This window comes from Carlito syrichta, unplaced genomic scaffold (genome assembly GCF_000164805.1).
Source record: "Carlito syrichta isolate Samal-C Ts95f unplaced genomic scaffold, Tarsius_syrichta-2.0.1 Scaffold308004, whole genome shotgun sequence".
NCBI classification, from domain to species: Eukaryota; Metazoa; Chordata; class Mammalia; order Primates; family Tarsiidae; genus Carlito; species Carlito syrichta.
Window position 1 is genome coordinate 330849 of NW_007252100.1, and position 21908 is coordinate 352756.

The following is a 21908-nucleotide window of genomic DNA, read 5'->3' on the forward strand; positions in this document are numbered from 1 at the left end:
TAAAAATTTTCCAAGTATTACTTTTGAAGATGATTTACAATGGACTTTTGGAACTTATATTAGGGGGACCCCAAAGAACAGAATTATCTTTTGGAAAGCGGGCCCCTTGTGGTACAGGCTTCCCCCGCTAGGTAAGTGTTCTTGGAATCCACTGGCATCAGTGTACTAGCTAGCTTTGTTGTGAGAGGCTGCATTCTTGAGTAACATCCAAGTTGTGGCAAACAGGTGACTGGTTCTTCCACCCAGACAGCACACCTGCCCATACCGCACTGAGTGTTCAGCAGTTTTTGACTAAAAACAGCATGGCCCCCGGGCCCCACCCTCCCTGTTCACCCGACCTAGCCCTGAGCAATTTGAGTTTCTCTGGATGAAAGAAGTTCTCAAAAGGAAACGTGGAAGAAGTGAAACAAAAAACAGCAGAAGCAGAAAAAGGCATCAATATTGATGTTTCAAAAACTGTTTTGAGCAGTGGAAAAAGTGACTTGATAGGTGTATTGCGTCAAGCAGTACTTTTAAGGCGACTGAAGTTTAAACATGTAAGAATAAATACACAGTTTTTAATAAATAGATTCCATTTTTTTTGAGTTTGCATTATGGTTTATCAACTTCAAATGTTACATTACTGCATGGATAGTTACTATAGAAAAAAATTGGGGCCAGCTATATAAGTGTCAACTACTTACACCAATGTACTAAAATGTTTATTTTACTTTATGTATGTGGGTATTTTCCAATAGTTTTGCATTTGTAATTATGGGTGGCTTATTGTAGTATTGTTACAAAGTGGAAGACTGGTCCTCGAGATGGCCTGGCCTGAGTTAAGTGGCAAACTCAGATAATACTTGTTAAATGGACAAGTACCCAGTACTTGGATTGAGAATTGGCCATGTGGAAGATGTGGACTTGTTTTTCTTGCTCTGTTGCCCAGGCAGGAGCATAGCTCACTGTAGCCTCAAACTCCTGGCCTCAGGCAGGAGCATAGCTCACTGTAGCCTCAAACTCCTGGCCTCAGGCAATCCTTGCACCACAGACTCCCAAGTAGCTAGGACTATAGGCATGCATTTTTAGAGATGAGATCTTGCCAGATTGCCCAGGCTGGTCTTGAATACCAGCTTCAAGTGATCCTCTTGCCTCAGCCTCCCAAAGGGCTGGTGTTACAGGCATGAGGCACCATGCTGCAGATGTGGACTTTTCAAAAAGATAATCTGAATTCCAGTCATTTGGAAGTTTAAGAATAACTCGTTGTTTTTGAGCCTGTTCAAAACAGATTTCTAAAAACTGATTTGTGTGATTGTGTAATAGTTTTGGTTAACTTGGTTCGTCTGAAGGGAGTATGACAGTAAATGCTAAAAAAGTTTAAATTACTCGTGGTCTATTGTTAAATATGATATTTCTGAGTCAAATCATTGTGGATGTTTAAGAATAATTGATTTAATTTTTATAACCCATTGCTTTTGAAAACTGACTTGTGTAGTTGTGCTAAATAGTTTTGGTTAACTGTATGTCTGAGAAGACTATGACTGTAACAATACTAAATAATTCTAAATTATGTAGTAGTATATTGTTAAAATTGTAGTAATTCTGTAAGCAGCCTTTATATTCTTTGAGGAACCATTGTGAAAATGTAATTGCTCAGATGAATGTGATTACATATATTTTAATTTTCAGATACATTTTGAAAATGTTACATAAAAATGGTGAAGAAGATTGTGCAAATTTGTGGGATAAAATCAAACTTTTGGGAACTTTTCCCATATAATGATGCACAATCACACCTATTTTGATAGGATTGTCAGATTATTTCATTGTTTATTTATAGGCGTATTCTACATTCTAAGGGGGAGCTAAGTGAAGATAGACATAAACAGTATGAGGAGTTTGCTATGTCCTACCAGAAGCTGCTGGCGAATTCTCAATCCCTAGCAGACCTTTTGGATGAAAATATGCCAGATCTTCCTCAAGACAAACCAACACCAGAAGGTAAGATATGCTTACAAACATTGTGGTTTTTGTGTGTTGGTTTATAAACGTTATCACTTACCTTTAGGCATGTCAAATGTGTAGTATGGAGAATTTAAGTTTTAAAAATGCTTCATTACGTTGGAAGGACATACAAGAATAAAATAAAAATAGCCTCAACTTTTTTTTAAAGGAAGAAATTGTATTAAGACTTAATGATAACCTTGAAAAACTACATGAAATGATCCCTGGATGGAAAAGGTTCTGTACTTAGGGAACAGTAATGAACTCAAATTATATGATGATGAGTTCCTTCAGGTTCTTGTGTTATACATATCCTTGGATTATATCTAATAGGAGTGTGTCTTTATTATCCTTGGACTTATAGAAATATTCATTTTGTCAGATAGGTAACAAGACTGTGATTGGACCTATGTAATTCTGGTGTTTCTATATTTCTGTATTTTTTAATTTTTGAGTAAGGTCTCACTTTGTTGCCCAGACTGTAATGCCGTGACGTGATCACGGCTCATTGTAGCCTCGACCTCCTGGGCTCGGGTGATCCTTCCACCTCAGCCTCCCAAGTACCTGGGACTACAGGCATGCACCCCCACACCTGGCAAATCTTTTGATTTTTTTGTAGCGACAAGGTTTCGCTATGTTACCCGGACTGGTCTGAACTCCTGGGCTCAAGCAGCCCTCCTGCTTCAACTTCCCAAAGTGCTGATATACAGGTGTAAGCCACTGTGCCTGGCCTAAGAGATATTTTAATCAGGTATAGACGTTTTGGGTGAGAGATTTTGATTCTTTCAGTACTTTAAAGATGCTGCTCCTGTCTTCTAGTTTGCATTGTTTCTAACAAGAATGCCCCTATTTTAATTTTGCTTTTAAATAATGTGGTTTTTTTCCCCTCTAGTTTCTTTAAACATTTTTCATTATTGCCGATTTCAAGCAACTTAATTATCATATAGCTTAGTGTGGCTTTCTGTTTTTTTTTTTTGAGTTGGAGTCTCACTCTGTTGCCCAGGCTGGAGTGCAGTGGCACAGTTATGGCCACCACATCCTTGACCTGCTGGGCTCAGGCACTCCCTCCGCCTTAGTCTTACAAGTAGCTGGGACTCTACAGGGGCATTCTACAACACCTGGCTACATTTTTGATTTATTATGGAGACGATGTCTAGCCATGTTGCCCAGGCCGGTCTTGAACTCTTGGGCTCAGGCTATCCTCTCGCCTTTCAAACTACTGAGATTACAGGTGTGAGCCACCATGCCCAGCCTTTGTGTGGTTTTTTTATGTTTCTTGTACTCGGGGTTCATTGAACTTGGGGTTCATTGAACTTCTTGGATCTGTGAGTTTATAGTTTTGATCACATTTGGAAAATCTTGACCTTTATTTCTTCAGTTGTGTTTTCTGTTTCTTCTTTTGTATCTTCAGAAGGATTCAATTACACATATTTCAGGTTGTTTGAAGATAGCTCATTAATGCTCTGTCCATTTCATTCTCCTTTGTTTTTCCTGTCTTTGATATTGGATAGTTTTTATTGCTATATCTTTAAATTTAGTGATTTTTTTTCTTTTACAATTTCTTTTTTTTTTTTGAGTTGGAGTCTCACTCTGTCACCCAGACTGGAGTGCAGTGGCCGCTCCCGGCCACCGCAGCCTCCACCTGCTGGGCTCCAGCGATCCTTCCGCCTCAGCCATGCAAGTAGCCGGAATTACAGGCATGCGCTACCACACCCGGCTGATTTTTTGATTTATTGTAGAGATGAGGTCTCGCTGCCCAGGCGGGTCTCGAACCCGCGGGCTCAGGCAACCCACTCACCTCAGCCTCCCAAAGGCGAGGGATTACAGGCTGAGCCACCGAGCCCGGCTTCTTTTACAATTTCTAATAGCTGTTAATTCCATCTAGAGATAGATTTTTTGTGTCTAAAAGCACGACATATTTTCCTTATCTCTAACACTTTCACTTTCTTCCTTTTGAACATATGAACTACAGTTAATGAACTATTTTAATGTCCTTGTGCACTAATTATGTCATCTGTCAGTTTTGGGTTGGTTTCAGTTGATGATGATGGTGATTTATTGATTTCATTTGCATGTCTGATCATTTTTCCACTTCTTTGCTTGCCTGCTCATGTTTTATTGGATTTGAGCTGGATATTTTTATGTTCTTACAAATATTATTAAGCTTTGTTCTGGGGTACAATTAAATTAATTGGAAACAGTTTCATCTTTGATTTTATAACTAATTAGATAGTCATAATTGTGCATTAAATTTTATGTAGAAAGATGGTGAAATTCTGTTAAGCTTCCCTAAACTTTGTTTATATAAGCAATTTCTAGCTTCTACACTTTGGAACACTAACTTCCGTTTCTTAGAATCTGTGCTTTCCAAGAGACTGTCCTCAGATTTTACACTTGAATAAACTTAAAACTAGAGTCTGACCCATTTGGTTTATTTTAGGTTTGCAGTGGCAATCTACAATATATTAAGGATTGTACCAAAAGGAGGGTGCTTCTTTTTTTTTTTTAATGTTTTATTTTTTATTTTTGAGTTGGAGTCTCACTCTGTCAACCAGGCTGGAATGTAGCAGCATGTTCATGGCCACCGCAGCCTCAATCTGCTGGGCTCAGGTGATCCTTCTGTCTCAGCCTTCCAAGGAGTTGGAACTACAGGCATGTGCCACCATGCCTGGCTAATTTTTTATTTATCGTAGAGATGAGGTCTCACCGATTTGCCCAGACTGGTCTCAAACCTGCGAGCTCAGGCAGTCCTCTCACCTCGGCCTCCCAAAGTGCTGGGATTATAGGTATAAGCCAACGCGCTCAGCCAGTGTTTTATTTTTTAACTATTTACTTATTTATTTTTGAATAGAAATCTCACTTTGTCACCAGACTGGAGTGCAGTGGCACGTGGCTCACGGCCACTGCAATGTCGACTTGCTGGACTCAGGCAATCTTTCCACCTCAGCCTTCCACATAGCTGTAACTATAGGCGTGTACCATCATGCTCAGCTAATTTTTTGATTTATTGTAGAAACAAGGTCTTGCCATCTTGCCCAGGCTGGTCTTGAACCCACGGGCTCAGACAGTCCTCTTGCCTTCGCTTCCCGAAGTGCTGGGATTACAGGCGAAAGCCACCATGCCTGGCTGATGGTGCTTCTTAATTAATGGCTTATGGTCTATTAAGGCAGATATAGGTGGTGTGTAAGTGTGATATAAATGGTACAGAGGGTTGTGAGTTATCAAAAAATGTGCTTTTTGGGGGAGATGGGACTGGAAGGGTTATGAGTGGCCTGGTTTATATATTTGTTTCTTTGATTTTAAGTTTCATAAAGATAAACCTAATATATCAAATGACTACTTAAACTCATGTTAATTGCTGAAAACAAATTTAAGAGAAAAACATCTTTATGCTGTCTTCTAGTCTGTTCTAGTTTAAGACTTTACTTAAAATACAGTTGTGATTTGATGTTGAGGATGGCCATATATACAATTCCAAATGCTTTTTGATTGAATAAATATCTATCAGTGGAAACATTCAAGATTCAATAGTTATACAATTGAAATTTAAAATATTTCATAATGTCATGTTTAACATCCTATACCTCAGATGGTGTTAATTACCTGTGATTTTTCTTATTGTAGAACATGGGCCTGGAATTGATATATTTACACCTGGTAAACCTGGAGAATATGACTTGGAAGGTGGTATTTGGGAAGACGAAGATGCTCGGAATTTTTATGAGAACCTCATTGATTTGAAGGCTTTTGTTCCAGCCATCTTGTTTAAAGACAATGAAAAAAGTTGTCAGAATAAAGAATCCAACAAAGATGAATCCAGAGGTAAATTCTAGAGAAAAAATATTTACATTAAGTGCTACAAAAATTAGCTTTAAAACGTATTTTTTTTTTTGTTTTTTTTTTTTTTGAGTTAGAGTCTCACTCTGTCACCAGACTGGAGTGCAGTGGCCACTCCTGGCTACCGCAGCCTCGACCTGCTGGACTCCGGCAATCCTTCTGCCTCAGCCTTCCAAGTAGCTGGAACTACAGGCGCGCGCTAGCACGCCCGGCTAATTTTTTGATTTATTGTAGAGATGAGGTCTCGCCAAGTTGCCCAGGCGGATCTCGAACCCGCGGGCTCAGGCAGTCCACTCACCTCAGCCTCCCAAAGCGCGGGATTATAGACTGAGCCACCGGGCCCAGCTTGTATTTGATTTTTTTAAAAAAAAAGTTGTAATTGCTAATTTCAGACTATGAAGATTGGGTCATTAGAGTGAATGAATGACAGAATAATATGGAATGGAGTATTAAAGGGTGATAATTGATAAGCTTTTAACAGTGCTTTTACATTTAAGTTCATGTGAGTTAATTACAAGTGTTTATAATATCTTGTAATGAAATCATGTGAGGTCTTGGTAAGCCATGAATTTCTTCCAGTGGAATTGTTAGGGCAAGTGCTCTTCACCTGTGATGCCCTTTTTAGGCTGGATATAACCAACTCTGTAGGGAAGAGTTGCTTTAGAAAAATCAAGAGCTTTGAGATCGTGAATAGAGTGGGAGGTTTTGAATGCCAGTTACACCATGGTTCTCCAATTTCTCTTACATTTACAGCCACTGTTCTAATCTAAGCCACCATCATCTTTTACCTGGGCTGCTGTCCTATCTGGATGCCCTGTCATTTGCTCTTGCTCCCTTCTGTGCATTCATAAACATTAATTTTAAGGCCAAGCGTGGTGGTTCTTGCCTGTAATCTCACACATTTGGAGGCTGAGGTGGGGAGATTGCTTGGTGTCAGGAGTTTGAAACCAACCTAGTCAACAAATAAAGATCCTGTCTCTTCAAGAAAAAAAATTAACTGGTTGAGGTAGCACACACCTGTAGTCTCAGCTACTTGGGAGGCTGAGGGAGGAGGATCACTTGATCCCAGGAATTGGAGGCTACAGGAAGCTGTTGTCACACCATTGTACTCCAGCCTGGGCTTCTTCTTTTTTTTTGTTTTTGTTTTTTTTTTGTTTTTGAGTTGGAGTCTCACTCTGTCGCCCAGACTGGAGTCCAGTGGCACACTCATGGCCACTGCAGCCTCAACCTGTTAGTCTCCCTTCTACCTCAACCTTCTTTTTTTTTTTTGAATTGGAGTCTCACTCTGTTGTCCAGACTGGAGTACAGTGGCACACTCCTGGCTACTGCAGCCTCGACCTGCTGGGCTCTGGCGATCCTTCCGCTTCAGCCTTCCAAGTAGCTGGAACTACAGGCGCGTGCTACCACACCCGGCTAATTTTTTGATTTATTGTAGAGATGAGGTCTCGCCAAGTTGGCCAGGTGGGTCTTGAACCCGTGGGCTCAGGCAATCTGCTCACCTTGGCCTCCCGAAGCGCTGGGATTGCAGGCTGAGCCACTGAGCCCGGCCTGCCTCAACCTTCCAAGTAGCTGGAACTACAGGTGTGTGCCACCTTGCCTGGCTGATTTTTTGATTTATTGTAGCGATGAGGTCTCGCCAAGTTGCCCAGGCTGGTCTCTAACCTGGAGGCTCAGGCAGTACTCTCACCTCAGCCTCCCAAAGTGCTGGGATTTTAGATGTGAGCTACCACACCTGGCCTAAACCTTGCTTCTAAAATAATAGTAATAATAATAATTGTGCTCTCCTGTGCAGTGTCCTTTAATAGCCTTATAGATACTTAGAATATAAGTTAGCATTGTTAATGTTATCTCTAGGACTCTGCCTAGCTTGTTTCAGGTCTCTCATTCCAACCATATTGTCACCATGTCTCCCTTAACTTGCTGTCCTTTCCAGTCTGCACATCCTGTGTGGTTCTGTGGCCTGCTTGCAACCCTCTACCCTGTATACCCCACTTAACTCCCTTTGCATGTTAGTTTTATTTCCTCAGATAAATTTTATACTTTTTTGAGAGCAATGGCCACATTTTAAGCTTTTTTTCTGAATGCTCAGCAGCTTTGCATAGTTCTGAATGTGCAGTAACTAATCAGTGTTTTGATAGCAGATATCAGGGAACATGGGGAGTGAGTTTAGTCTCCGAATGGGCAGGGATTTTTGTCTCCTACAGTCAAGGCTGTATCCCTGATGCTTAGAACAGTACCCAGCATGTGGTAGAAATTCAGTTAATACTAGTTGAATGGAAAGATGCATGAATGAGAGAATAGTAAATAGCAGTCTGTCTCCTTTTAGAGGTACTAAAACCAATACACACTAATTAGAGCTTTCATTCTGCCAAATATGGTATGACATCAACTGTCAGCAAGACATTTCTGCTTTCAATGAAGAAATTAGGAGATTAAAGAATATGAGATGAAGCTGAGGAAACCATATTTTCAGTCTAAGTATAAATTCTTGAATGGAGGCTTTTTTATTTTTTGCCTAGGAATATTTTCAAACAAAAGTAAGGCTAGTATAGTGAATTCATGGTTTTCTGTCACCCAGCTTCAGCAGTTATTAAACTTTTGCCAATCTTGTTGAACTAAGGCTTTATTTCCTTTTTTTTTTTTAAATTCCTCCTTTTTAGCTTTTTACCAATTCCTGGCCATTTAACTTTGTTATGTACCATTTTTGTTTTTCTCTATTATAAGGGTATTTTCCTTTTTGGTCTTTCTATACCTATTCTTTCCTATCTTTGCAATTTATCTTAAATATTTCTGTAAGTCAATTTTCATATGAAAGCACATTTACGTCTTACCTCCTGCTCATGACCCAGAATAAAAAACAGTCTGAGCTCATCTTGGGGTCTGAGACGCTTCTTCCTCTGCATCCAGTTGACCTGACTGGCGTTATTGCCTCGCATCTGTGTGTAGCACAGACCCTGGTGCTGTGTGAGCCTTCGCCCGTCCATGCCTCCATCTTTGCGGTGGACAGACGGCAGACGGAACCAAAGAAGTTCTGCTCTTTGTTCTTAGTGAGCATGATGTGCTTTACAAAACCGGAGTATGTTAATTTCCACTCATACTATTGCCAGGTGGACTTGTAGGTTTGAAAACAAGTGTTGCAGATTTTGTGACTTGTTACTTTTTATAGCAGGATTTCAGAATCACTTTGGATTGGGTATACTTGTTCTTTGTTTTTAAACAGAGGCAAAGGAACCTAAGGATAATAAGGAAGTATCAAGTCCTGATGATTTAGAACTTGAGTTGGAGAATCTGGAAATCAATGATGACAGCTTGGAATTAGAGGGTGGAGATGAAGCTGAAGATCTTACAAAGAAGCTTCTTGATGAACAAGGTAAGGGACTATTTCATCAGTCTTCATTCTTTAGTCCTTATTTTCACACAAAGCTCTTGTCTCATATATGGATCTTTTCAAGTCTCTATTTCTTAATTCCTTGTTTTTCTGTTTTCAGACATCAATTTTTTGGAATTCAATTGATACAAAACACTACATATCTACTATGTGTCTACTTATTTTATTTTATTTTATTTTTGAGTTGGGGTCTCACTCTGTTGCCCAGACTGGAGTGCAGTGGCCGCTCCCGGCCACCGCAGCCTCAACCTGCTGGGCTCCGGCGATCCTTCTGCCTCAGCCTTCCGAGTAGCTGGAACTACAAGCATGCGCTACCACGCCCGGCTAATTTTTTGATCTTTATTGTAGAGATGAGGTCTCGCCAAATTGCCCAGGCGGGTCTTGAATCCGCGGGCTCAGGCAATCCACTCACCTCGGCCTCCCAAAGTGCTGGGATTACAGGTTGAGCCACCAAGCCCGGCCTATGTGTCTACTTATGATATTTATTAGTGATCATCTAAATTCTAAATTTCTTAATCCTAAATAGTCCAAAGGATGCTTCTTACATTTTTCTGACAGATTCTAGCATTACCCTTATTATTTTAATTATATGACATAATCTTTACAAATTCAGCATAAATGTATTTGAAAGTTATTTTGAAATGGTTGTAAGGTAGAAACAACTAGTTTATCAGTTTGTGTTAATTTTATCTGCCTCTATAATTGAGTTGTGTTTGTATTTAGGAATAAAAGCATTGTGTTTATTTTCTATTGAGTCTATTAGATAAGATTCTTTTTTTTTTTCTCTTTGAGATAGAGGCTTGCTTAGTTGCCCAGGTGGAGTACACTGGCATAATCATAGCTTACTGCAACCTTGAGCTCTTGGGCTTAAGCAGTTCTTCTGCCTCAGCCTCCCACATAACTGGGACTATAGGTGCAGGTCACCATGCCTGGCTAACTTTTTGTTTTTTAAATTTGTTTGTAGCCTGGGCTTGGTGGCTCAGCTTGTAATCCCAGCACTTTGGGAGGCTGAAGTGAGTGGATTGCTTGAGCCCACGGGTTTGAGACCCACCCGGGCAACTTGGCGACACCTCCTCTCTACAATAAATAAAAAATTAGCTGGGCGTGGCAGCACACGCCTATAGTTCTGGCTTCTTGGAAGACTGAGGTGGAAGGATCACCAGAATCTAGCAGGTTGTGGCTGCAGTGGCTTGGAGTGTGCTACCACACTTCAGTCTGGCCAACAGAGTGAGACTCCAATTCAAAAAAAAATTTTTTTTTAATGTAGAGATGGAGTTGTGCTGTATTGCCCAGGCTGGTCTTGAATTCCTGGCCTCAAGCAGTCCTCCTACCTCTGCTTCCCAAAGTGCTGGGATTACTGGCTTGAGGTACCTTGGGAAAGATTCTTTATCAGAAGGATACCTTTTATCAGTATTGCTCTTCTCTCTGTTGCCTTTATTGTTTCTCACTGTGGATTCTTTCTATAATGAAGGGAGGCTAGGCATGGCTGGAGTTGGCCCCACGCTTGAATTGACATCACATTAAGTGACATCAGAGGAAAAGTTTCTCTCCCATCATCAGTCTGTGAATACCACAGAAGGACTCTCGCTGTTGCTGTGCCACATCTTGCTCTTCCATGTGACTTGATTGCGGCAGCCACCCCACTCAGAATCACATGGGATGGGGGAGGCTTGGTTCTTTAGGCAAGCTTGGGAGTGCTGCTGGTTGAAGAACATGGGGGCAAGGACGCTGGGCAGATAGCAGCAGAGTCACTGTGCAGCTCACTGCTTTCTGTCAGCAAGTTTTTGTCTAATATAAATAATTGGACTTCGTGTGGTATTAATAGTTGATATCTGAAAGATTCTAGAGATACGTGAGCTTTTTAGGGTAATATCCTAAAAAATGCTTAATGTTTTCATGACTGTGAAAATACCTCTGGATGATCTATTTTCCAAATAACTTGTAGTTGGATGTTTTTTTCTGTGTTCTCTGAGTACTTTTAAAACCTGTTTAAAAACTATTTTACATTAGAACAAGAGGATGAAGAAGCCAGCACTGGATCTCATCTCAAGCTCATAGTAGATGCTTTCCTCCAGCAGTTGCCCAACTGTGTCAACCGAGATCTCATAGACAAGGTATCGTTATCTCTGTGTGATTTTATTCATGCACACAGACCTTGTAGGAGTCTTCTAATTAGGCGTGTCTGTGGTTTTCAGACTGAGCTGTAAATTGAACCATTTCTTCAAGTAGAGTCTTACGTGGGAATCCAACATAAAATTAGATCCAGTTGTAAATGTTCTGCTTGGGGATGGAATTAGCTCCAGAATTCTCTTCTCTTTACTTATGGATCCCTCACTTGGAGAAATATTGTTTAATTTTATTTTTTCTTTTTGAGTCGGAGTCTCACTCTCTTGCCCAGGCTGAAGGGCAGTGACATGCTCCCGGCCACTGTAGCCTCAACCTGCTGGGCTCAGGTGAGCCTTTCGCCTCAACCTTCCGCGTAGCTGGAACTGCAGGCATGTGCCACCACGCCTGGCTAATTTTTTGATTTATTGTAGCAATGCGGTCTCGCCAAGTTGCCCAGACTGGTCTCCAACCTGTGGGCTCAGGCAATCCTCTCACCTCAGCCTCCCAAAGTGCTGGAATTATAGGCGTGAGCCACTGTGCCTGACCGGAAATATTGTTTTAGACCAGAGATTCCTAAAGTGTTTTCTGTGGCTTCCTGGTGACTTTCGAGGCTTGAGTGGGTCTGTGAGGTCAACATTTTTTTTTTTTTTTTTTTTTGAGTTTTAGTCTCAACTCCAGACTGGAGTGCAGTGGCTGCTCCCGACCTGCTGGGCTCCGCGATCCTTCCGCCTCAGCCTTCCAAGTAGCCGGAATTACAGGCATGCGCTACCATGCCCGGCTGATTTTTTGATTTATTGTAGAGATGAGTTCTCGTTGCCCAGGCGGGTCTCGAACCCACGGGCTTTACTCACCTCAGCCTCCCAAAGGCGCGGGATTACAGGCTGAGCCACTGAGCCCAGCTAAAATTTTTTTTACTAAGTTTTTTTTTACTAAGTTTTTACTAAATTTTTTTTACTAAGTTTTTTTTTTCCCCTTTTCACTGTTTTCACATTTGCTAGAGTGATGATAGGTATAGCTGCTGACATTTAGCATGAATCTAGGTAGTGGTATCAAACTATTCTTTTACCATTGTATTCTTTATTGCACTGTATTTGCAATTTAAAAAACTGTGCCACTTTCACTTAAGAGTCTTCTTGGTGAACTCATAAAAATGAGTGATTTTTATTATGTTTCAACCTTTGGGTACATGCTCTTTTTTTTTTTTTTTTGGCGTCTCACTCTGTCACCCAGGCTGGAATGCAGTGGCACACTCGTGGCTACCCCAGTGTCGACCTGCTGGGCTCTGACGCTCCTTCCGCCTCAGCCTTCCAAGTAGCTGGAACTACAGGTGCACGCTACCATGCCCGGCTAATTTTTTATTTATTGTAGAGATGAGGTCTCACCAAGCTGCCGAGCTGGTCTCGAACCCGTGAGCTCAGGCACTCCACTCGCCTTGGCCTCCCAAAGTGCTGGGATGACAGGCTGAGCCACCCAGCCCGGCCTGATACACATTCTTTTAGCTTGCCAACATAGGAAGGACACATAAAGTACTTCTGTCTCAAGGTTATCTGAAGGAAAAGTGCATGTGTAGTTAGTTATTTGGGTTACAAACTGAATTAGTTGTTTTTCTCATAGAATGGCAGTTTTACATGGAAGAACTGATAGAGAAACCACAAATATTTAAACTTGGATGTTTAACAGACATTTTCTAAAATTTGAACAAAGTGAATCCACATCAAGGAAAACAACTAAAAGTATTTAGTGCTAATGATCAAATTTGAGTTTTCAACAAAAATTAGAATTTTGGAAAACATGTCTACTACCATAAGCTTGATAACGTCCCAGTTCTTTTCTGAAGGAACTTTATCGATGAGATTTTTCTGATGAGATTGGTGTGATACTATATAATGTTATTTAAAAATATTATGTGTACATTGGAGAATCTGAATGACTCAGTGCATTTTTATTCTTTTTTTGTTGTTTTTTGAGTTGGAGTCTCACTCTGTCACCCAGGCTTGAGTGCAGTGGCATGTTAACGGTCACTGCAGCCTCGACTCGCTGGGCTCAGGTGATCATTCCACCTTAGCCTTCCAAGTAGCTGGAACCACAGGCAAAAGAATCCACTTATCTTTTTTTTTTTGAATTGGAGTCTCACTCTGTCACCCAGATTGGAGTCCAGTGGCACGCTCCTGGCCACCACACCCTCGACCTGCTGGGCTCTGGTGATCCTTCTGCTTCATCCTTCCAAGTAGCTGGAACTACGGGTGCGCACTACCACGCCCAGCTAATTTTTGATTTATTGTAGAGATGAGGTCTCACCAAGTTGCTGGGGTGGGTCTTGAACTCGTGGGCTCAGGCAATCCTCTCACCTCGGCCTCCCAAAGTGCTAGGATTACAGGCTGAGCCACCAAACCTGGCCAGAATTCACTTATCTTTTAAGAGTACCTACCATTTGTGACTCATTAATTTTTTTAAATTTGGAAAACTATTCTTGTTTTTTCATAGAACATTAGCAAGTAATAGGTTTATTGGTGGGTTTTTTTGAGCCAGGATCTGAATCTGTCACCCAGTCTGGAGTGCAGTAGAATGATCATGGCTTACCACAGCTTCAACCTGGGCTCAGGCATTCCTTCCTCCTCAGCCTTGGTGAATAGCTGAGAGTATAGGTGCTTGCCTATACATGTGGCTAATGTTTAGAATTTTTTTGTGGCAGTGAAGTCTTGCTGTGTTGCTTTGGCTGGTCTTGAACTCCTGGGCTCAAGCAATTTCCCACCTCAGCCTCCCAAAGTGCTTAGATTACAGGTGTGCGCCACTGCACCTGACTGGTTTGTTGCTATTCTTAAGTGAATTAAAGTTGGTTTTTTTTTTGAGTTGGAGTCTCACTCTGTCACCCAGACTGGAGTACAGTGGCCGTTCCCGGCCACCGCAGCCTCGACCTGCTGGGCTCTGGTGATCCTTCCACCTCAGCCTTCTGAGTAGACAGAATTACAGGCATGTGCTACCATGCCAGGCTGATTTTTTTATTTATTGTAGAGATGAGGTCTCGCTGTCCAGGCGGGTCTCGAACCCACGGGCTCAGGCAATCCACTCACCTCAGCCTCCCAAAGGTGCGGGATTACAGGCTGAGCCACCGAGCCCAGCTGAATTAAAGTTTTTTTAAATGTATTAGTTTTAATTTCTAATTTAGTAAATGCTAATAAGTATATCTCACATCAGCAAAGTTTCTTCATGTCTTTTAATAATTTTATTCTTAAGAGATAAGGTCTTGCTGTTTGCCCAGGCTGGACTCCTGGGTTCAAGCAATCCTCCTACCTTAGCCTCCTGAGTACCTGGGGCTACAGGTGTGTGCCATCATGCCCAGCTTATGCCTACTTGTTTTTTTAAAAATACTAATTATTTGTACTTTCGTTTTTCAGAGACTTCGAAAACATACCATTTATACTTGCATTAGATATTAGACATATTGATGAAATAGTGGACACAGTTTTGTTCTTAAAATATGCAATGGTGGATTGCTATACTAAATAACAATTGTGGGTGTTCATTATAGTCCTATGATGCGATTTCTTTTTTTTTTTTTTTTTTTTTGAGTTGGAGTCTCACTCGGTCGCCCAGACTGGAGTTCAGTGGCCGCTCCCGGCCACCGCAGCCTTGCCTGCTGGGCTCCGGCGATCCTTCCGCCTCAGCCTTCCAAGTAGCCGGAACTACAGGCATGTGCTACCACGCCCGGCTGATTTTTTGATTTTTTGTAGAGATGAGGTCTCGCCGCCCAGGCGAGTCTCGAACCCGCGGGCTCAGGCAATCCACTCACCTCAGCCTCCCAAAGGCGTGGGATTACAGGCTGAGCCACCGAGCCCGGCTGATGCGATTTCTTTAGTTGAAGTTACCGTTGGGGTGAAAAGAGCTCCTCTGCCCTCTGAAGGTTCAATAACTGAATCTGCTGAAATAATCTTGACAGAAAAGGCGTCCTAATTTATTAATGTTTCGGTGTGTGGGAGTGACACAAAATGTGAAACTCAGAGGGCCAGGTTTTTGAAGTTTAAGTAACCTCTTCATAGGGGAGAGGGGGGTGAGATATGCAGTCATTTTGTAGGGAGAGTAAATGATTTTTTAAGGAGATGAATGGAGTCTGGGTCAAAGTTCCTCTGCGCCGTAGGGTAGTGGTGACAGTCACAGGAAGGTGCGGGACAGCTCAAATGGTTTACAAAGACTGTCCTGTTGTGCAGGTAAAGTTCCCCAGGTGGCGCCTCTCAGAGGGACAGATGAAAAGTCTGTCCAGGAGCTTGCGTGACTTAGATATCAGTCTTCCCTAGCTGATGAGATTACAGACAGGAAATTGAAGGCGGTTGTGCTTCTTTTGGAAGAACTTCCCAAGTCAGACAAGGGAACTTGAGAGAGAGGGGGTCTTTCTCTGTACTTGGGAGGGAAGCAAGGGAAGATTAGAGAGACCTGGACTCTGAAGCTGCTGCTAAGGCCTTCCGTGTTCCATTAGCTCAGAGCTCTCAGAGTGCCAAGGAGCTTTATTTTGTTGTTTTGTTTTCTAGGCCCCAGCATTACTGAGTCTGATTGTTGACACTAAATCCTTTTGGTGAATGTAGGGGCCCTTCTTACACTTACATCTTCCTGGGAATGATTTGTGCCTATCTCTTTTTCCTAGTTCATCTTTATTCCTTTTTGGCTACCCTTAGTAGCAATAGCCATTTTCTGATTATTGGTAACTATTCTTGCTACTTTCAATTTTATCAAAAACTTTCCTGATATTAACATTGACTTACTTGTCTTTAATGAGGCTAAGGGCAGTAATTGTACTTTTCGTATAGTTATTTGCAAAACATGTCACTGCTACTCCTTGAAGTTCTGTTCCCAGCACCGGGTTGCAAGTAAAAATTATGAAACAGACTTTTTTATATGTTCAGAGAGAAGACTTTTAGTTGAGTGATCTTTTAGTTTAGGATATGCTTACAATACTAGTGTCTTAAAACCATTGTATAGTGTGTAAGAACAAGTAAAAATAAATACTAGGCAGAGTTTCTGCTTTCCATAGCTAAATCACGGTTTTTAAAGAACAAGTTTGCTTTTTCTTAATAGGCAGCCATGGATTTTTGCATGAATATGAACACAAAAGCAAACAGGAAGAAATTGGTACGAGCACTCTTCATAGTCCCCAGACAAAGGTAGGTATTAAAAAAGAGACATTTGTTAGTGTTTTTGCTCTGTAGGAATGGTTGTAAGTCAAAATTCTTATTTAATTACTTCTTTAAAAATATCACTTGTCTTTTTATTTTATTCACTAAGTAGGCATTGTTATTATTAGCATATTTTCTAGAACTTGTTTCTTGTTCACTTTTGTTCATTGCTTGTTAACTCTAGTGGAAATATTTCTACTGATATAGCTGTTATTTTTAAAGAAAATGTTTAAGAATAGCTTGAAGAAGAATAAGTTAATAATTGCTAGAAGTAATTGGCTTACACTTTTGCTTCTAATGATAAAAGAATAATACCTAGTATTTAAGTTTTTATTTTGTGTAAAGATCAGACTAATTTAGTGTATCTAATTCTTGTAGTTTGTTTAAATGAAAAATTTCAAGTTATGTAGGATAGGATAGTGTAGAGATGAGATTGGCCTGCCTAGAGACTCATTGGATAGAGTTGGAAGTCCCATTAGTGATTGTTTTGCTAGTAATTCAAGATACATATTCAGTGACATAATGCTTTTTGAGAATTCCTTTGCTTTACATTACACTAAATTATCTCTACTTCATCTCATTTCAGGACCACTCGTAGACTGTTAGTCTTAGGATCTGGTAGGAGATCCATTTCTGTTTAAGGAATAATGAAATAATTTTCTTAACTATTAGGATTATATTCAGCATAGCTAAGATAGATACCCCAAAAGATAAGAATTCTGAGGGATCCATAGGCAAAAGCTTTCTTGAGCAAAATTTTAATTTGACCCATTCATTAATGGAGGCTCGTGATCTCTTAATAATGGAAATATTTCTCAGTGATATCAACTACTTGTCTTGGGGAAGGGAATGGGAATGTGTTAATATAGTGAGCTGATATAGAATTATGTAATAGAGAGTAATATGGACTATATATATATATTGAGTTGGAGTCCCACTCCATCGCCCAACTGGAGTGAAGTGGCACGTTCACTGTCACCCCAGTGTCGACCTGCTGGGCTCCGGTGATCCTTTGGCCTCAGCTTTCCAAGTAGCCAGAACTACAGGAGTGCACTACCACGCCCAGCTAGTTTTTTTCCCTTTTTTTTTTTTTAGAAAGCAGAATTAATTGAGAGGACAGAAAAGTTCTACAGTGGGAGGGGACCCAAAGGAGTTTCCCTAATTTTTGATTTATTGTAGAAACAAGGTCTTGTCAAGTTGCCTGGGCTGGTCTCAAGCCCATGGGCTCAGGTAATCCACTTGCCTTGGCCTCCCAGAGCACTGGGATTACAGGCTGAGCCACTGAGCCCAGCTTACTATATTTTTACAATGTAAATTTATATTCATAAAATCTAAAGAGCTATCAATTATGAGGTACACCATTATTTTATGTACAACTAGGAGAGGAAATTTTTTTTTTAAGTTGGCATCTTACTCTATCACCCAGACTGAAGTGCAGTGGCCACAGCCTTACCTGCTGGGCTCAGGCAACCCTTCCACTTCAGCCTTCCAAGTAGCTGGAACCACAGGCATGCACCACCATGCCTGGCTAATATTCTGATTTATTGTAGTGATGAGGTCTCACCAAGTTGCCTAGGCTGGTCTTGAACCCCTGGGCTCAGGTATTCCTCTTGCCTTGGCCTCCCAAATTGCTGAGATTACAGGCATGAGCCACCGTGCTCTGGCTTGTTTTCATTATTTCTTTTCTGCTGTTTATTTGAATAAAGAAATGTGTAGCCACAATTATCTGAATTTACTTTTATTGCAACATTTATAACATAGAATAAAGTAAAGTTAGCAAAAGTAAAAGACTTGGGTAACAAAAAAAACCATGCAGTGATGTTGAAGTAGTTTACTTATAAAAAAGCACCTTCTCTTTCTGGGTACCCATTCCTTCCCTGCCTCCAAACAAAAGTCTTTAAAAATTGTATAGTATTATTTATTCTTATGCTAGTCATATCACTTATAAATGGAATTTATCTGCTTAACTCAGTAGATAGAAAGCTATAAATTATTAGTAGTTGGAATCTGCTAAAGTGGGGCCGGGCTCGGTGGCTCAAGTCTGTAATCCCAGCACTTTGGGAGGCCGAAGTGAGACGATTGCCTGAGTCCAGAAGTTTGAGACCAACCTGGGCAACTTGGTGAGACCTTGCCTCTACAATAAATTTAAAAATTAGCCGGGCTTAGTGTCATGTACCTGTGGTTCCAACTACTTGGAAGGCTGAGACAGAAGGATTGCCTGAGCTGAGGCTGCAGTGGCCGTAAGGGTGCCACTGCACTCCAGCCTGGGCAACCGGGTGAGACTCCAACTCAAAAAAAAGAAAGTAGTAGGAAGAAACAATTTACCATTTGAGATGAGAGAAAAAAAGCATAAAAAAAGACATAAGTACTTAAAATTTATACTGTTCTCGGCCATGAGAAATAGACTTCACAGTTTTATATACCTGAAGCATATAAATATAGTATTCTAAGTTTATTATAATTAATATAATGATCAGGAAAGATTAAGTCATATTCTAAAATTTATTTACACATGAAATAATTCATTAAGAGTCTGCTGTATCCTGTGGTCAGTGTTGGAGATACAGTACAGTGGTGAACAAGATCGACTTGCCCCTTGTATTCACATAGCTTGCAACTTGGAGAGGAAGACATAAGTAATTCTAAGTGCAGTTATCAAGAAGAAACCCAGCATGCTTAGTGGCATAGTGCTAGTGGAACTGATTGATTTAGTCTAGGGGAGTCGGAGGAGGCTGCCTGGAACAAGGGTCATTTAATCTGAGTCCTGAGAAAGGAACTGGCTAAAGAAGGGATGGGTGAGGAATAGGAATACAGAGAAACCATCCCTGCCAGAGGCAAGAGTGTGTGCAGAGAGACAGAGACAGGAAAGGTCATGGCCTCCTGCTACTGCAGAAACTCTTTCTTGGACTCCCTTATGTTGTCCTCTAGGCTGGAGGCCGTAGGAAGGAGACATGTTTGCTTCCTTATCCCTGGCACTTAGCACAATACCTGGCATGTAAAAGGTGATTAAATTATGTAACATGGTATTCATGTCCTTGCTTATCAAGTCCATTTTCAGCTTCTCCAGTCTTAATTCCAGCCACGCTTCCTCTTGGAGAATCTTCGTCTGTAGTGATTTTTTGAATGCCCTTTGCTCTTTCTACTCCCATGCCTGTGCTCTGCTTTCTACTCTGTCTGGTATGGCTTTTATTTTTCAACTGGAAGTCTCTGACTCACCCTGTAATTCTTAGCACATGAGCTTCTCTGAGCAACCTACCTCAATCCCTTGATGTAGACACTTGAAAATTTTTTAGATACTATTTTTTATTTTTGAAGTTGGAGTCTCACTCTGTCATCCAGGCTGGAGTATAGTGTCACGTTCACGGCCACCGCAGCCTCGACCTGCTGGTCTCAGGCGATCCTTCCGCCTCGACCTTCCAAGTAGCTGGAACTACAGGCATGAGCCACCATACCTGGCTAACTTTTTGATTTATTGTAAAGATGAGGTCTTGTCAAGTTGCCCAGGCTGGTCTCGAACATGTGGGCTCAGCCAATCCTCTCACCTCGGCCTCCCAAAGTTCTGGGATTATAGGCGTGAGCCACTGTGCACGGCCTAGATATTATTTTTATTTTTAATTTATTTTTTATTTTAAAGATGTGGGTTACAATTTAGGATTAGGTATACAAGTGGTCATCGTGCAAGTAAAGTTTGGGCCTCCCTTTGGTCCCTACTTTGCTTGATAGCACTTTCAACTTGTCTTCTTGTGAAGAATTAGGCCCATTTTATTCCAATTGTTGATTTACTGCCTGTTTCTCTGCCATACTGTGGAGACTCTCAGCTCATTAGGAGAGAGGACTGAATCTTTTCATTTTGTACATCTCCAACACCTAGTGTAGTGTTGGGCACACGGTATGTGCTTAAAAATACTTGATCAATTAGTGTTGGTCATATTCAGTTTTAAAGAATAAATATTACTTCCTCATAACTCAAGACCCAGAAACATAAAACATTATATGGTGAAAGGTATCCTTCCTACCCTCACCTCCTCACTCCTCCTAATAGGAAACCACTGTCTTGATTCTTATGTATTCTCCCATTCTTGTTTTTGCCTATACGAGAGAAGATAATTATAGATTCTTATTTCCTGTGTTTTACACAAGGAGCCACTTATTGTACATATCTTTTCATCTCAGTACATAACAATTTCCCTTGTTCTTTCTCTTAAAGCCGCAGTGTTTCTTTTTAAGAACATCCTGTATTTAACCATCTCAGACTTTCCAGTCTTTTGCCATTACAAAAAGTGCCATGTTTGTACTTCCTCTTTTTCCTCTTGATTATATTAGCTAGTGGTTTATCTGTTTTAGTTTTATTCTTCCAAAAAGCCCAGCTTTTGGATTTATTATTTATTCTGCCGTTTCATTATTTGCTTACTCATTATTTTTGACTCTTCTCTTTATTAAATACTTTTTGGGTTGTTTCATTTATTTTGTTCATTTTCTGGCATTTCATATAGGAGTTGTCCTTTGAGCATGGTTTTAGCTGTCTCTTTGTTCCGGCATATTGTGATTTCTTATGTTTTCTAGAAATTCTGCTGTTTCAGTTTTATTTCCTTTGTGACTCAAGTTGTTGCTAGGGTTTTGAAATTTCCAGGTAGTGTGCCTTTTTTGTGTGTGTGTGACTTTGTTAATAATTCATATTTTTATTGTACTGTAGTTAGAGACTATTGTCTTTTCAGTTTTTGGAATTTTTGAAAATTTTCTTTGTGGCCTATTTAGTCAGTTTTTATGAACATTTCATGGGCATTAAAAAAGGAGTATTTTTGTTTTTATGGTGCAGAGTTAAATGCATTGATCATGTTTACATTATTAAATAACTTTTATTAAGGTCTTCCATTTTTCTTCCATTTTCTTAACCTTTTTAGTAACTTTTTTTTGCCTGTGAGTAATGGGCTGAGAGAGAAGAATTAGACTGTGACTGCTGGTGTGTTTCATTTCCCCTTGTATCTCCTATGATTTCAGCTTTCTGAATGTTACGTTATGTTATTTGGTGTGTAGATAAAACTTAATTGTGAATTATATTTTTTGTTATTATAAAGCATCCTTCTTGGTCTTACTTAATGCTTTTTGGCCGAATTCTACCTCATCTAGTATTACAATTATGTCTTTTTTTTGCATTTTGTCTGATATACCATAATCCTTTCTTTTATATTCAGTCTTTTGGAATCACTTTATTTCCATTGATTTTTAAAAATGTATTATTGTATTGAATTTTACTTTGAGATCTATTCTGAAAACACTTTTAATAAAAGTAAGTTTGACTATTCATGATTGGTCTGAGTTCAGTTATTGTATTTGTCATTTTGGTTTAATTTTTAAAAGTCATGTGTTTTGTTTATATTTAAAAATTTGGTGTGGGCATGAGTGTTTTCTGATTTAGAAGGGTTTTTATT

At 40.3% G+C, this 21908-nt stretch overlaps 1 protein-coding gene across 2 annotated transcripts in view; it reads left to right on the top strand.

Moving 5' to 3' along the window:
* UPF2 (UPF2, regulator of nonsense mediated mRNA decay) overlaps window positions 1-21908 on the top strand; it is a 120421-nt gene that overhangs the window by 25167 nt on the left and 73346 nt on the right. For both annotated transcript variants that reach the window (XM_021715899.1, XM_008064766.1), the window contains exons 4-8: window positions 1820-1980; window positions 5608-5805; window positions 9041-9190; window positions 11219-11322; window positions 16382-16467. In XM_021715899.1, coding sequence (XP_021571574.1) covers window positions 1820-1980; window positions 5608-5805; window positions 9041-9190; window positions 11219-11322; window positions 16382-16467 — 699 coding nt within the window. The remainder of the gene's footprint in view (window positions 1-1819; window positions 1981-5607; window positions 5806-9040; window positions 9191-11218; window positions 11323-16381; window positions 16468-21908) is intronic.